At 29.8% G+C, this 15,943-nt stretch overlaps 3 protein-coding genes across 14 annotated transcripts; 1 reads left to right on the forward strand and 2 right to left on the reverse strand.

Annotated features, from left to right (window-relative positions):
- Window positions 1-158: 158 nt before the first annotated feature.
- On the reverse strand, window positions 159-7,654 carry LOC127062335 (polyprenol reductase). The gene is made up of 6 exons (XM_050990342.1): window positions 7,009-7,654; window positions 1,363-1,682; window positions 1,128-1,276; window positions 844-1,032; window positions 475-770; window positions 159-399 (listed from the first exon to the last, which is right to left on the reverse strand). Exons 2-6 carry the CDS (start codon window positions 1,542-1,544, stop codon window positions 307-309), a joined length of 909 nt encoding a protein of 302 aa, XP_050846299.1. The 5' UTR covers window positions 1,545-1,682; window positions 7,009-7,654; the 3' UTR covers window positions 159-306.
- Window positions 1,694-5,480, reverse strand: LOC127062330 (TNF receptor-associated factor 6). Of its 3 annotated transcripts, none has more exons than XM_050990332.1 (7): window positions 5,367-5,480; window positions 3,820-4,544; window positions 3,602-3,688; window positions 3,335-3,465; window positions 2,943-3,249; window positions 2,721-2,869; window positions 1,694-2,654 (listed from the first exon to the last, which is right to left on the reverse strand). In XM_050990332.1, the coding sequence occupies exons 3-7, from the start codon at window positions 3,656-3,658 to the stop codon at window positions 2,054-2,056; spliced, it is 1,245 nt and encodes a 414-aa protein (XP_050846289.1). In that variant the 5' UTR covers window positions 3,659-3,688; window positions 3,820-4,544; window positions 5,367-5,480; the 3' UTR covers window positions 1,694-2,053. The 3 variants fall into 3 exon arrangements, with proteins under 3 accessions (XP_050846289.1, XP_050846288.1, XP_050846287.1); XM_050990331.1 differs by lacking the exon at window positions 5,367-5,480 and adding an exon at window positions 5,022-5,145 and having other exon boundaries at window positions 3,602-3,660; XM_050990330.1 differs by lacking the exon at window positions 5,367-5,480 and adding an exon at window positions 5,022-5,145.
- On the forward strand, window positions 4,835-15,860 carry LOC127062323 (uncharacterized). 10 transcript variants are annotated; one of them, XM_050990315.1, is made up of 9 exons: window positions 8,717-8,983; window positions 9,367-9,602; window positions 9,810-10,338; window positions 11,737-12,030; window positions 13,169-13,291; window positions 13,401-13,699; window positions 13,879-14,123; window positions 14,408-14,586; window positions 14,654-15,860. In XM_050990315.1, the coding sequence occupies exons 4-9, from the start codon at window positions 11,842-11,844 to the stop codon at window positions 15,140-15,142; spliced, it is 1,524 nt and encodes a 507-aa protein (XP_050846272.1). In that variant the 5' UTR covers window positions 8,717-8,983; window positions 9,367-9,602; window positions 9,810-10,338; window positions 11,737-11,841; the 3' UTR covers window positions 15,143-15,860. The 10 variants fall into 10 exon arrangements, with proteins under 10 accessions (XP_050846267.1, XP_050846266.1, XP_050846275.1 ...); XM_050990312.1 differs by having other exon boundaries at window positions 8,718-8,983; window positions 11,838-12,030; XM_050990309.1 differs by lacking the exons at window positions 8,717-8,983; window positions 9,367-9,602; window positions 9,810-10,338 and adding exons at window positions 4,983-5,130; window positions 5,389-5,509 and having other exon boundaries at window positions 11,838-12,030.
- The last annotated feature ends 83 nt before the right edge of the window (window positions 15,861-15,943 follow it).

Consider the following 15,943-nt stretch of genomic DNA (forward strand, 5'->3'; position numbering starts at 1 on the left):
TTCAAACTTGATGGTAACAATGGCGAATTTAAAAAATATTTTATATTAATTATTTTGTTTTGAAAGAAATATTAACATATTTATTATTTATTTGTTCTGTAACTATACTATTATGGAAAAAGGTACCATAAATAAAAAATAATTAATTGCAAATTATTACTTAAGTAAATACTTATTATTCAATGTTACTTTAACAGTCATAATTGAGGAATGAAACATGTATATATAATATATAATAATGTATAATGTATAACGTATAATAAGGATATTATGAATGTTAGAAATATAAGGTGGTAATAATTACTTTTAAAATAAATATGGGATTAAAATGTTACGTTTTTTTGGATAGTTTTGAAAAGTTTTTTTATACCATAAGTGAGTCATCATAGCACATTGTACCTATAAAAATTATGTTATTTTAGAAAATTGCACACACATACATACACAAATTTTTATATCTATATATTTACTTACTTGGTTTATTACAACCCAAAATGTAATGTAATGAAATGTATTACTTTGCCAAAGAATAATAGATAACATTAAATACATTAAAATTTCTGTAAATTGCAATGGTGTAGACAAATATTCAAATAAGCCACCATGCGGTACTTTATAGCCATCAAAGACAACTTTATTATTTTCAGATTTTCTTAAATTAGCTAAGATAAAATTACTTTGTAATTGTATTAACGAGGATAATAAAAATATATTAGCACAAACTATTTGCAAGAGCGTTAATGTATGCCAGTGAATTAATTCTTTAGAATCTATAAGGAGATTCGTTTTAGTAAAAAACATTTTTAATATACATTATTTAATTTTTATAGAAGAATATATTACCTCGAATGAAACCATATGATTCACCCATAATACTTAATATTGTTCCTATATAATGTAAATATCCAACTATATAATGAAGAATATTAATTTTTTTATCAGAGAAAACATTAACATAATGCGTTTCATAGAATCTTTTCCAACAATGAATAGCAAGAAGTATTATAGTTAAAAATCCACATTCTGGTGATACTAAAAATCAAAATATATAATATATCAATTATAACAAACCAATAAAAAATATATTATAACTATAAAAATAGTGCATTTATTCAAATATATTTTACTTAATGCTTTTCTAGACGTGCCAAGTGATGTATCTAATAACCAATATATAATTTCTGGAATTGTTCCGTTCATAAAATATTTATAGAAAAATAGGATAAAAGAACAAGTAAAAATTGGTGCTGCAAAGACATAGAAATGTCTAAACCATCTGAAATCGAATATAATAGAGAAAATAGCAATTTATTTCAAGAAAAAGTTATTTATAAAAATAACCAATTATATACAATGACTCACTTTTTTGGTACTTCAGTTTTTGCAATTATAGGTTGATGAATTTTAATTGCATATTTACCGTAATTAAACGTACGTGTAATTAAAACAGGTACATAAGCTTCAGCATAGAGGATAAGAGATCCAAAAATGAATGTTGTACAAGAGAAAAATATAAATAAATAACGTATAAAATTTACATCCATTGTTCTTGAATCTTTCCGTTACGAGCGATCACTCAAGACATAAATACTTGGAAAGTATTCTTTTTTTTATAGAAAGTAGTTCTTTTAATATAACAGAAAGCTTATATAATACTTTCTGTATGTGAAATATCCAGCCATCTATAACAATACAACAAAAACACAATTATTGTATTTATCAGACTTCACTTTAATAATGATTATCACATTTATATTATAAAAAACGAAAGGTCACACGTAGTGGCCATCATACTTATATTACATTATATACTTATATTAAATTATATAAGTATGATCTGTTATAAAAAACAATTATTTTATTATGTTACATCATTATTACTATTACATATATTTTTAATTCAACAATTTTGTACAAAAATTGGACGGATTTTTTTCAGGATTTTTTTATATAAAATTGATAAAAAATATCTTAACAGTTTAATAATACATAAAAGATCTTTATAATTATTTACAAAGTTTGATAAAGTTACTAATGAGTATAATAAATGGTCTTAAACTAATGGTAACTTAAATTTATCGTACGCTCGAACTTCGATTCGAAATGTTAAAGTATCTTTTCGTAAAAAGTCAGGTAAATCTCGTATGCGCACAAATTCAACGTAGCCGAAACTACGTTTATTTAATTCACAGATAGGCTTTCTAAAAGCTTCAAGATCTGGTCTGGAACAAGTTCTCTCTCTTATATCTTTTTCTGAGTTATGTGGATGTATCAATACGAAGTACATAACACCATTGAAAGGCCAATCTAGTGCATCGTCATTCTCAGATTTCATAATATGTAAAAGTATTGACAAAAATTCCGGATCCTTTGAGGATATATTTATTCTGGCACAAATTTTGTAACCATTAGGTCCAGTGTAAAATCCAGGACTATAATACATCTTTAAAGGATCATTTATCATGGAAGTAAGCTTTTCTTGGAAAGAATTTAATTTCCAGATATAAACACCATTACAATTACGTAATAGCATTTCTTCTTCAGTAAAACGTACTGAAGTTTGTAAAGCTGTAAGTTGATTTTTTTGATTGGAAACAGTGATAGAAAGTTCTCGATTTTGTTGTTCTAATACCACTATCCTTTCATACAAACTCCTAAAAAAATATTTGGCTGAGTAATTTTTAAACACATAACAGGATTGTATATATTTTTGTATTTACTTTAATAACTGCTGCCAATCTGGTGGTGGTTCTTTATCTGATGTTGATGTTCCATTTTTAGGTGGTGGATCCCATAGCTTAGATTCTGCGGATATAGCACTGACATTGCCTTGGGTCATTGATAAGCGTGGAAGTGCATTTAGTATCATCTGTTATATAAGCAAACATATATAAACTAAATATGAATCAATATAGTAATATATTACACATTATTTTACTAACAGTTAAATGTGAATTAATATTTTTTTCCAAATGAATATGTGAAGATTCTTCGGTACAAAATATTTCTGTACAACCAACATCTTTAAAAGGACATTGAGTCCTTTCTGAGGTAGAAAAATTTTTGTATGTACATTGATTAACATGGGTCTCCATATCTACAGGTGATAATTCTATTAAACAGCCAAACTGACGATATGCACAAGTAGTTCGCTGTTGAGATATCTCTCTGCTGGTATAAAGGTCTCTGAAAAGATCACTTTCAGATTTTAAAGGTTGACTGTCTACTGGACAGCATGCACCTTCTCTTCTAATAAAAAATATAATATAGTTAGATAGTATTGTTATATAATAACTTCAATATTATTGAAATAATTATTTGTTAGAAAACTTACTGTAGCCAAGTGTAAATGCACCGAGAACAAAATTTATGACCACAAGATGTTAGAACTGGATCACGTAGCCAAGTTAAACAAATAGGACACTCAAATCGGGGTTCTAAGTATTCTTTTATACCATCACCACACTGCACGAAATAAATGCACCATAAATAAAAATAAATGAATAATTATATTAATGCAATAATAAAATTCAGCAGTCTATCAATTTCTGTACATAACCATTTAAAAAAAACGTAAAAGGGTTCAATATTTATTACATACAATTCCACTTTCTTCTGCCACCTTAATAGGTTCATTGGTGTTCTCTGATGTGGCCATTTCTAGAAAAAGGCCGTGATATAAAAAAGGCTATGAAATAAAAAAAAAAAAATATATAAAACCTCTCAAAATATATTTCTTGTAAAAGATGACATTTCGCATTACATGATGATTTATTTGTCGTATATGATGACTATTTTATATAAAATACAAGTACTTACCGATTGTCTAGGAAGAATGCCTGTATTGTGAGAGTTAAATATACCGTTTTATATATATTTTATATATTTTTTCATTTTAATGAAAGTCACGCTGTTAAATACAAAGACGTAATTGTTCGATTATTTGTACACATATCGCACAAAGAAAATTAGAAAAATAAATGATCATTCTTCAATGATTTGATTTCCTTAGTTCACTTTACTATGTACATATACATATATATATATATATATATATATATATATACAACAAATATTCAAAGAAGTATACAATCTCCTATTGCATTTCAAGAATCATCAAATTTCTATAAAAAATTTTGTGTAGAGGAAACTAACTTATCGACAGAGATAGATGTTGATACCTCGTAATTTTATAGATATTTATTTTCCTTTCCAATAAAATACAAAAAATATATTCTTTTAAGCATTTGTTAATTTTATTAATAGAGTCTCTATACGTAGTAGTTTCTATGGAATAAGATTTAAGCTATCGATATTACTTGAGATGTAATATTTTATTCTAAATTGTAATACAACGCAAGTACTATGGTGTTAATTATCTGCATTCAATCGTCCTTAAATTTAATAATTAAAAAGATTTGAAAAGATTTTTCAAATTTACTTATATATACACATATAATTTATTAATATTTTCATTTTTAATTCTTTCACATGTATCGGCGCTACGATCTGTTTCCAACGAACTATCGGTAATACAGAACAGCCTGCAAAAGACGTTGAAATTGCATTTAATTTCTTTATGAATTAGATCTAATAGTTCAACAACATTACAACAACAAATCAAATTCACGAAATAGCTACATTTTTTAACCAACAATTTTCATCAACAATTAACGAAAAGTAATTCACGTGACACGTTTATAGAAGAAATAAAAGCCGCGAATTTTGAAACTACATTTAAAATAAAATCAGCTATTTGGATCTCGATCATGTCGCATCCGCAAACGTTCATTTCACTAGTTTCCGATATAAACGCGACGCAAGAGACGACGTGCGTGTCTTTCGTTTCTCTCTGCGATCCTAATGACGGAGATAGTAGTTGTTGGAAAGGAGGGTAACACTCGGGAAACGCTTGTATATAATATCTCGTATTACAAGAGGATCGTACGTCTTGTATGATCAACGTGATATCAACGTTCGTCGCGAAGAAAATAAGCAAGAAGCGATAAAAAAGATGATACCTGAAAACACCGGAAAAATCGTTTCAATGTCAAAGGAAGTGCATATTCGGGTTCACACGGATCCGGCGCCCTTTTATCGATTCTCCGATGGCCAATCGAATTTTTCGAGGTAAGAAAATGTTTTTGCAAGTCTTCGAACTCCATAACAGTTTGTACTATTTATGAATAATAATCGATTTGATTTTATTGTTTTTGTTAACATTGGAGAAATCGTTTTTTTAATAGAGAAATCAATGTTTTTCTTTTATTTATTTTTTTTTTTTGGATATCACGAATAAAAGTGCCGAATTTTTTTTTGGAACGGAAGAATTCAAATAATAAAGAATTTTTATATTTATTTCATACCTTTCTTTATTGATTCATCTAGGTATTTCTTCTAACGTGATACTAATGAGAGTGCGTAGACTAGCGCGTGAATTTATATCACGAAGTTTCCAGAAAAAAGAAGTTGGAGAAAGGTGCGAGAGCGATATCTTTAACGGAATCAGGTGAATGGCGTCGAGATTCTTCTTCTTCTTCTACTTCCGTAAATAATTGTACACGCTCACGCATTTACTTTCAACGTCTTTTACGTATGTATGTTCACGTATATTTGCGCGTGCTCGATTTATACATATCTATATATACGTATATGTGTTTCACGATAATGCAACGTATCTAATCGAGAGTATTCATTGCCGTTTTTATTTTTTTGAATGACGGTTTCCTTGGTATACGATATATTTTTAGATTTATTGTAAAACACGATAAAATAATCGGACATATTGCTAAGAATTTGCTAAGTTTATCAATCTGTTTTGACATTTGGTTAAGGATATTTCGTTATTTAAATGAAACGAATTCAAATATTTGGCCTTGACTATGAAACTTTACGCTATTTCAAAAGATACTTGCAACTCGTATTTACTTTGAATAATTCATTATTATGAGACGCACCTTGATGTTCGACTTGTTTTTACGAAAACGATAACGATAGAACGCGGGAAAATTGAAAATTGGAAACTGTGTTCCATGTTATTTGCTATAATTTATTAAGTATTCGTATTCGCGTGTAATAATTAGAGAGAGAGGGAGGGAGAGAGGGGGCGAGAGAGAGAGAGAGAGAGAGAGAGAGAGAGAGAGAGAGAGAATGAAGAAGAAAAAGAATTATTATCTTCCTTTTCTCGACGAATGTGACAATGTTAAATGTTATTGTTAATATCGTATATCGCACGTGCATATATCGATCGAAAATATTATTTAATATCTTCGAAAAAGTTTACCAAAGTGTGGGATACATTTTTAAGAAATACGATAGATGATCGTCGACGAATTTAGCTAAGTATTACGTGATTTACGATAAGAATGAATTATAATCGTCAGTTTCTAACTGACGAGAACTCGATCGTACAACTTTATCATTAACAAGCAAAATTCTTGAAGTACTTTTTTGAGAAGTCGTAGTTACAGAAAGTCATTATTTTCTTTGAATATATAGCTCAATAAACCACAACATCGTGACAATAATAATAATGATAATAATAATAATAGTGATAATAATAATAATAATAAAATAATGATATTGGTAATAATACATTCTCCAGTTATTGCTTTATCACTGTGAAGAATTGATTGTTACATGAACGAATAGATTATGTGATAGACGTGAAAATCGAGTTGAATCGAGCGTGAAGCTCGGTTACGTAAAATAAATTAAGATGGTGGAATTGATAGATGTTTAGGACTGGTGAAATGTATTGTGAAATGTGAAATTAATCTATATATTATATAGGATGAATTCTCAATTAAGAAAATTAAATTAAATTTGTTAAATATATGAACAAAAAAGTGCGTACAAACGTACAAATAATTACGCTCACATATGTGACGTCTCCCTTCGATTATTAATTAATTCATGGATATCGTCTAACCCATGAAAAATGAAAACTCAGAATTGTGATCTACTAATGTTACAAACGAATAATTTAAAAAATTTTTAACAACGTACCATTTTCTAGCTGTACTATGTATTGTCTTCTTTCACATTCTTGTTGCTGCCACAATTTATTTACACTATTCAAACTGTCAATACATTGATTATGATCAAATCTTAATTTCGAAATCACTAGAACAGCAAGAAATGTCGCAAAAATTTCGGCAATTTTTCCTCGTTGTCAATGTCGTGACCTTGCTTGTCTTCTAACCGTGTATGGCGGACTTGGAAGCTCGGATGCACTCGGTCTAACTGTTCAGGATCCCGTCCAACAGGATCCGTTATCCGAGCCAATGCACATCGGCTAGGTTGTTGCTCCCACCTTCTCCTTGATACAACTCTTAATCAAGTAATTCCGTTTGTTGGAAAAATAACCAAGTTGTATTTTTTATATTTGTTTTTGATTTCTAGTTGATAAGTCTTTATTAAGACCATTCTTCAATGAGTCATTAGTTGAAAAAAGATTTGGAAGAATTACTATTATCTTTTCTGATATTAAATGATTTGTTTATTATCACGATATTCCCTTCCTCTTCACGATCGTTGAATATTTGTTGCTATTTATATATACGTTAATTTTTCGATAGATACGCACGTATCTACTTTAAAAAATTTATTTTACTTAATTGTCGTTTGTTATCAAGCTTTGTCTATGTTTATCATGATAACTTCGTTATAATTTATAGAAGTCGTCAGGCTAGCGATTTATATATATACACACCCACACACCCACACACTCGCGCGCGCGCGCGTACCATTAATTATTCATAATGAGTTAAGTTTGGAACTATACAACGTTGATTCAAACTCTGAACGTCGAACTTAGATTTGTTTTATTATAAAGAACTTATCGTTCTTAAACTCACAATCAATCTGAGATGAGTCTACAAAAAAAAAAGCAATTTGGTCTGATATCGAAGAAGATAATAGTAAAGTTGTTTGAGATTAGTTGGCTTAACAGTATACGTGTACAATAGGAAGCAGACGTTTGGAATCTGTCGAAGCAGAAACATTATCGTGTCATGAAGGAATTTCTTATTGCTCTAATAGAAAGCTCGGTTCTTCGACTTTGATCGTTGTGTTCTTCCTCTCCCTTTCGATAAGAAAAAAAGAAGATACACCGAGTTGGGTCTTCAGAGAGAAAGTCGTCGGAAAAATTACTTGAAGAACGACGTACACATTGTATACGCGAGTTTCAGTGATTTTGTTTTCCTAAGTGTTGAGTATTGTAACAGAAAAAACAGCGGCATTTGTAAAGCACGTGAGTAAACTTCTATAAAGTTGGTCGAACGAGAAGTTTCTTAAAAATTGTCTCTTATATCGAACTGATTTTCAAAAGATAGATTTATTTTCTTTGACTCATATTCGTATCTAAAGGATTACAGACGTGATTTTCTTTTCGTTTTTATAGTCAAAAAAATTGGTGTGTCCTTGTTATTAGATAAATTATCTTTTTTTCAATTCATCTATATTTCGATTATATTCGTTTATAACTTCGATTTGTTGTATACTTTACTTTTCTTAGAGGATTCTAATTGTTATTTATTTGTAAATTTTTATTGTGGATATTAAGTAATTACTACGTTATTTCATTTGAAAAGTTTTCATTTAGAAACAAAGATTACAAACGTTAATTTCTACGATGAAATGAAATTCGAATGATTTTTGAAATCGTTGAAATTGTGAATAGGGAGAGGGGGGGGGGAGAGCACGATGGCAATGATCGGAAGGAGCGGACGATTTGTAGTTCAAAGGCTATTACCGTGACCGGATGTTCGCAACTAACTCTCTCGTTGTTAGATCCACCTCTGGCTTCGCTCGTGAAGCTAACACGTTCAATTTAGATTGACTATGAACGACTGTCAGTAAAAGCAACGTCACCGTGCTCTCGTGTATACCTACGAGAGGAATTTTCATCAGAAATCAGCTTATACAAATTCGTCAAACTGGACCAATATGGACCTAAGGAAGAACAACATCTTTGTTTTTCGTGAGCACGTTGTACCTTTACACGTTGTGTTTACATCGAGAGATTAAATTAAATCGTATAAATTCAATTTAATACCGATCGTATAATTAACTATAATATTCAACTATTTTATGTTGAATATTATAAGATAATGGAAAAAAATGAGAGAAAATTAAAACTTCTTTTTTTTGTATGCGATGTAAAAAAAGAACTATAGTTTGATCTTAGTAATTTAAAAATTCAGCGAATAAAGAAACGAGAATACGATATTACATAATTTTTTGTATGTAATTTCCGATGTAATTATCATTAAACAAAATAACGTGATGCAATTTTAACGTTTTAACAAGCGTTCAACTTTTTCATGTACTTTTTTCAACATACTTGAATCTCTTCTATTGAAGATCGTACGTCGCATGGAAATAAGAGAAAACAAATAATTCGATTTGAATGGATTCGTGAGCATATATACATATATACAAACATACCTTACGCCTACGAAAAGTGTCGTGGCTCTTCGGGAACTTTGAATGAGAACGAACAACGACGATGAATCATTCTACGAAAACTTTTTTGGCAGATCAGATAGGAAGAGTTGTGTTTTTTAACGAAGTCATCTCTCGACCGGTTTTTGACTCAGGTATAAATCTTTGTTAAAGAAAAAATCTAAAGTACTATATAGACTTCGATAGATTATGAGTAATATTAAAAATTAATTTTTAAAGAGTAAACTCGATAAGATTTTATTTCGTTATTTAAATAATATAATTTGTTTTAAAATCTATATATCAACATCTATATATATTTGAAAATAATATAAATGGTCGTTCTTTATCCTTTTGTAAAGAAAAGAAAAAGACAAACAAACGAAAAGAAGGAGTCATCGGTGAGGAGACAAACAAGGACGAACGTCCTTTCAAGGAGAAAACACACAGGAGAACAACACACAGATTCCTAACGATTGTCATTCGCTTTCTTCGAAGTCAATACAGCGGATTCTTGTCCTCTTCGTTATTCGCTTTTCTTTTCTTTATCAAGTGGATCTATGAAGACGAACGTTTGTGTGTGAGAGAAAGAGAAAGAGAGAGAAAGAGATAGAGACAGAGACAGAGACAGAGAGAAAGAGAGAGAGAGAGAGAGAGAGAGAGAGAGAGAGAGAGAGAGAGAGAGAGAGAGAGAGAGGGATAGACGAGGAGAGAGTCAGCTGCTTCGATGATAAAAAGCGTTGAGCCGATTAAAGGGTAACGTCAGTCGGTGTTGTTCCTTCCTCCCTCTTGTGTTGATCATTGATGTGACTGAAAGTCGCATAAGTTCGTTCATCTAGTGCACGGGAATTATTTATTTATCTTTAGAAATTTTTTAAACTAGTCGATATTGTAAGTGTAATACAAACAATGAGAAATAAATATACAAGATCATCGAGTTGTTCGATATCGTTCGTTCCTTTCGATCTAGATCAGGATTAAATATGTACTCTAATTAGTTTATTTCATATTTTATTAATAGAACGTCTATCTGGTAAACATAAATCATATACACGTACATAAATATATGAATATTATCTACAAATGATAACTTTGAAGATCGTATCATCGAAGACACGTGGTTTATTTTAATGAAACAGTATATCGACGTACGTGGATCTATTATTTCATAGGAGATCATTATGATCATCGTACATGGCGTGGGTGGATCTCGGAATTAGATACGTAATTACCAAATTATTCTGCGAAACGTAATACGTTGGGTCCATTTTGTGTTAATTGTGTATATATATAAGGTCTTTTATTCGTTATTCCAAATGGAAAGTAGAACATTTGATCATTATGAAAAAATTTGTCTTATCGATTTAATTTTTTTTTTTTATTGAGGTGTACGATACTCGCTTAGAAAAAAAATAGAGATTAAACAGCTTTAAATTCAAGTGCCCGATAATATCGAAGATGATACCTTCGTCAAGTGAAAATGAAAATGGTGATCTTTGTACGATTCAATTCGATTTCTTTTAATATTTTTATAATATTTCTTATATAATTAATTATTTCTTATAATATTTTTATTTTCAGTATTAATATCTACTATTTTTTTAATATGAAAAATGTTTGTTTAATATTGTGAACGATGATTCGTTATGAAATGGAAATGAAAATGAAAATAATGATAGTTAAATTGAATTCGATCTTTTTTAGAAACTTTTTCTAGAAAATATATATTGATGAAATACCCACATTATTGTGTCATTGACGATAACTCGGAATAAATAGCGAGAACGTAATCTCCCCTTCGTTAATAATCCCTCATTTTTACTTCAAAGAGATATTTTACTAATAACATGGCGACGGATGTATGTGAAATAACAATACGGTTTATATAAAATTTTATTATATTGAAAATGAGATTCTCGTAGTCTCGAAATTTCTGAAAAGAATCTTTGAAAAGAGAACATAAAAATGATCGTTCATTTTCACTATCAGAAGCATTTTCACAATATCTTCTCAATCCATTTTATTATTGAATTATTTAAGTAAAGGTTTTATAATATTGTCATATCTTATTTAGGATCACTGTTCGATTCTTTTTCTTTTATCAATATTTAAATATTATAAAAAGAAAGAAACAAAATTATCACGTTGTTAGGTGAAAAGGAGATCAATGATTAGAGATTTGAAAAACGGATCGAACATTGCCTCGAATCGGTCGGTCAACGGTAATTCTTGGTGCAATGAATTACACTGATTTGCTATACATCGTTCTTCCACTATTTGTACTGTCAGAGAGAAAAAGAAGGAAGGAGAAAGAGAGAGATAGATAGAGAGAACGAAAGAGAAATGAAAAGAGTAAGACTAGGAGCGTTCACCGTGTGACTTTGCTGCAGGGTCATGCCAGTGAAAGAGTGGTTCAGAAAGCTACAGCCTGTACAGCTGTACTTGGTGGTGTTCTTCACCGTGGCATTCTTCATCATCGAGATGGTAGCCAGTCATGTTACACACTCGTTAACGTTACTTCTCAACGCCTATTATATGCTTTGTAACATTATTGCAACCCTCGGCTGTCTAGTTTCGATCAAGGTAAGTTAATTAATGATCTAGAAGAAGATCTTTACTATTTTTATTTTTTTATTTTTTTACATTGCTCTTTTTCATCGACGAAAATCATTTTTTCACATAATTAAAAAATCGATCTAATCGATTTCTATCGATTGGAATTTCGAACTAATTATATATAATTAGAATTTTCATGAATTAAATGTAATTTTATTAATTAATTAATTTACTTATACCATACGATGAACTTTTGATCAAACAAATGTTCGATCGTTAATCATGATCGATGATAATTGTTACTTATCAATTTTATTATATACTTATCATACTTATCAATTTTAATTATATTATTGACACCTCGAATTGATCGATTTTATTTCGTAACGATTAGATATAACGACGGGCGAGTTCGTCTAGAAGTTTGAATATTTTACGACTTTTTATAATTTACGTATTATAAGACATTATTTACAATTTGATATACAGTAGTACCGAAATGAGTTATGTGTTAATAGTAAAAGCGTATTTTGTATTGTTTATTCACTCGTTCATGCATGTACGAACATTATTGTCGTATTCACTGGCATGATTACGCATTAGGATAAGAGGCACTTTCAGACAATATTCATGTCATTTCTATTATTTCGCTTTCACTTGATTGTTCCGCAATTGAATGATCGTTTTCTACTTGCTGTATTCATAGTATATGTATATCATTTTAAATAAAATTTCCATATACAGTTAAATAAAAATATATTTAAAAAAAAAGAAAAAAGAAAAGGAATATTATAAAATGTTTAATAATCTTATTAAAATTATGACTATTAAATTAGATTCATTCTAAAGAAGCTTTCTAGGATGAACTAAGAAGGAATGTTTTCTGTTTTCACAACGTTGCTCCTGATAGGATTCAAGAATGTTATCTTTGACTTGTGTCGTGTGCATCCTGATAAAACGTCGTTGCCCTTTGACGATATTAATTATCAAGACCAAAGATGTCAGCATATAAATTGTTCTATTTATATATTTTTTTTTATTAGACATACATAAAAAATAATTGATATTTTTGACAATTTTTCAATGATATGAATTTTATAAGAAAAATTATCCGATAGAAATGAAGATTTATCGAATGATTATTATTTTTTTCATTATTTTACAGTATGCTCCACGCGAAAGTTACAGAAGTATTTACAATAGTACGAGCAGTTCTCTTGGGGATTCAGTGATATGTTTGGACGGCCAGGAACATGGCTCAAATACGTCTTTATCGACGAAGACAAAGGTGACTGGAATATTATTATTATTACTACTATTATTATTATTAATATAGATTAAATAGTAAGTTAAAGATTAAAACAATTTGTAAAGTATTTTGTTGTATATTTTTATAGCAATCACGATCGGACAGGAGAATGAAGAATAGTTTTGGATGGGCTAGGATCGATATCCTAACAATGCTAATTTGCTGCATTCTCCTAGCTTCCTTCTGTTTCTCTCTCGTAGTCGAGGCGTTACAAACGCTGGTTCATATAGATCATCTCGATGAGATGCATCATCCTGTGGCTGTACTCTGCATTGGGGCAGCCGGTATTTTTCTCAACATTTTTTGTTACATTCTCATTGGTGGATTCACATTTAATCAGGGAATATTGTTGCACGTTACCAATAATGGGGACGTCATTTTTAGAAGGTGAGTAACTTTGTAAGAGCAGATATATCGAAATGTCGTTTCAATTCCAAACCCAAAAGTTAACAATTTTATCATTTATATTTTATGAAAATAATAATATAGTCCATATATCATAATATATCGTAATATGTTAGTCAACATATAAAATTTTAACAAGATATTTTTTATCTTATAATTAGGAATATAATATCACAACCAGAGACGGAAGGTGAGCAACGATTAGCAGTACAAACTAGAAGAAGTCCTTTAGCTGTTCCAAGAAGTCAAGGATTTCGAAGGATATGCCGTGACGTTCTCGGTTGCATTTTCGTTATACTTGTATCAATATTAGTGTACTTCACTGATTCAGGCGTAGCCAAGTATTTGGATCCCGTTTTTGCCATTATTTCATCGATATCGCTTTTAATTCTGAGCTATCCATATAGTAAGTATCTTTTAGTTATTGATTACGCGATAAGATAACTATACGGTCTCCAAAAGTATGCTGTCGATTTATTTCTTTTTCTTTGTTCCATTTACGTATCGATATATACGTATGTAGTACATATATCGCGATAACAATGAGTTATATAAAACAATATTGGATCAATCGTTTTAACGTTTGTGATAGATACATGTTTTTATTTTGCATTGTAAAATATTTAATTTTCCTTGTTATATATGTATAATAGCTTGAGATATCATTAATGAAATCATGAAATTTTTCAGTGAAGGAATCTGGTTTGATACTACTACAAACCATTCCAAATCATATTAACATCGATTCCCTGAAGAAAGAACTACTTGAAGCTTTTCCAGGTATCGTCAATGTCCATGACTTTCATGTTTGGCAATTAACATCGCAGAAGATTATACTAACAGTGCACATAATATTTTTAGATCCTATGGTAAGTGATTGATATTTTGTGATGATAAAAACAATTCTTTCAAAGTTACTCTCGTCATTGTTAATAGGTTTACGCCAGTATCATTGATCAAATAACAGCGTTTTTTATCGAAATGGGTATAACTCAAGTTACTATACAGCCAGAATTTCATAAGATGAAACCAACCACGGATAAAACTGATTGCTTGATACGTTGTCACGGTGAACTGTGTAGTTTGTCGCAGTGTTGTACGAGAGAAAAGCTTGGACAGAAATCATCTTCCGAAGAGTCATTGAAACACGTACATGTGATCAATAAGAAGTTTGAAAAAAAAGAGATCATACCTGCTTCACCGATGATAGATTTAAAAAAATTTGTGATACATGATGAAGAGAGCCCAGAATCGGCACCTTCTACGACGAGTGGACCAAACAATAGTGAGGCATGCCAATCGAATGACGAACAAGTACAAAGCAAAAAAGATAATGCTAACGACAAAAGTTCCTATTCGATAAGCGTGGACGTTAATGATCAAAAACTTGCTGCTAACGACTCGAGTCACGATACCGTATCGTAACTTTATCCTTTTCTCGGCCGAGAATCGTTACTTCCTTCGCTCGCATTATTTTTTTTCCCTTTTTTTTTTGGAAGAATCTTCCAACGATAAGACTGTATTTTAGTATTAAGTATTTTTAATTGTGCATAGATAAAAACGTTCTATCGATTTTCTGTCGATTCAAACGTAAAAATAGAAAAAAAAAGAAAACAAGATAGATGGAGACGGAACGAAAATTAATTCTACGTCGAATTTTTATAATTCGTATTGTTATTTTATTTTATCTAATATTAGAGATAGGAGTATTTCATAAATACAGTACAAATGATTAATTTTTCATTTACAATCTTAACGCATGAATCTATGTTAATTGTTTTTGCTATTTCTTGAACCAAGTCAAACGAGGATATTTGACTACAAGATTTATTATAGTTTGACAAATCGTAAACTGAAATAAATATTTGTTAAAAAATCTATTTTTTTTTTTTATAAAGAGGACGTCGAGATTTTTAATGAAATTCTTAAATTAGAACGATCGAGTGGAATTATTTATCGTCTCCATTGGTAACGTACGGATCGATATCAGCGCCATCAACTTTTCCACTTGAAAGGTACTTCAACTTTTGCAGTTGATAACATTTCCTATTGAGATATGACATAAGTTACGAATAAAATAGATCTCGATTTATTCATTGTAAATATACATATAACAATTATTTAAATGAATTATTCAAACTATTTTATATATAAGTCATTAATCCTTCAAATAGTAATATAAAGTATTATTTTTAATTGCTTTTGTAATTACGATTGATTTAGTTC

This window comes from Vespula vulgaris, chromosome 3 (genome assembly GCF_905475345.1).
Source record: "Vespula vulgaris chromosome 3, iyVesVulg1.1, whole genome shotgun sequence".
Taxonomy (NCBI): domain Eukaryota; kingdom Metazoa; phylum Arthropoda; class Insecta; order Hymenoptera; family Vespidae; genus Vespula; species Vespula vulgaris.

Excerpts from the sequence above, each read along its gene's own strand:
- LOC127062335 (XM_050990342.1), bottom strand. The coding sequence starts at position 1,544 with ATGGATGTAAATTTTATACGTTATTTATTTATATTTTTCTCTTGTACA. Across the intron at positions 771-843 it reads ATCATATGGTTTCATTCGAG|ATTCTAAAGAATTAATTCAC; the intron begins GTAATATATTCT and ends ATCTCCTTATAG. Across the intron at positions 400-474 it reads TTTGGGTTGTAATAAACCAA|GTACAATGTGCTATGATGAC; the intron begins GTAAGTAAATAT and ends TAATTTTTATAG.
- LOC127062330 (XM_050990332.1), bottom strand. The coding sequence starts at position 3,658 with ATGGCCACATCAGAGAACACCAATGAACCTATTAAGGTGGCAGAAGAA. Across the intron at positions 3,466-3,601 it reads TGGCAGAAGAAAGTGGAATT|TGTGGTGATGGTATAAAAGA; the intron begins GTATGTAATAAA and ends TATTTCGTGCAG. Across the intron at positions 2,870-2,942 it reads ATATTAATTCACATTTAACT|ATGATACTAAATGCACTTCC; the intron begins GTTAGTAAAATA and ends CTTATATAACAG.
- LOC127062323 (XM_050990309.1), top strand. The coding sequence starts at position 5,109 with ATGGCCAATCGAATTTTTCGAG. Across the intron at positions 13,700-13,878 it reads GGGGACGTCATTTTTAGAAG|GAATATAATATCACAACCAG; the intron begins GTGAGTAACTTT and ends TCTTATAATTAG. Across the intron at positions 14,587-14,653 it reads TAATATTTTTAGATCCTATG|GTTTACGCCAGTATCATTGA; the intron begins GTAAGTGATTGA and ends CATTGTTAATAG.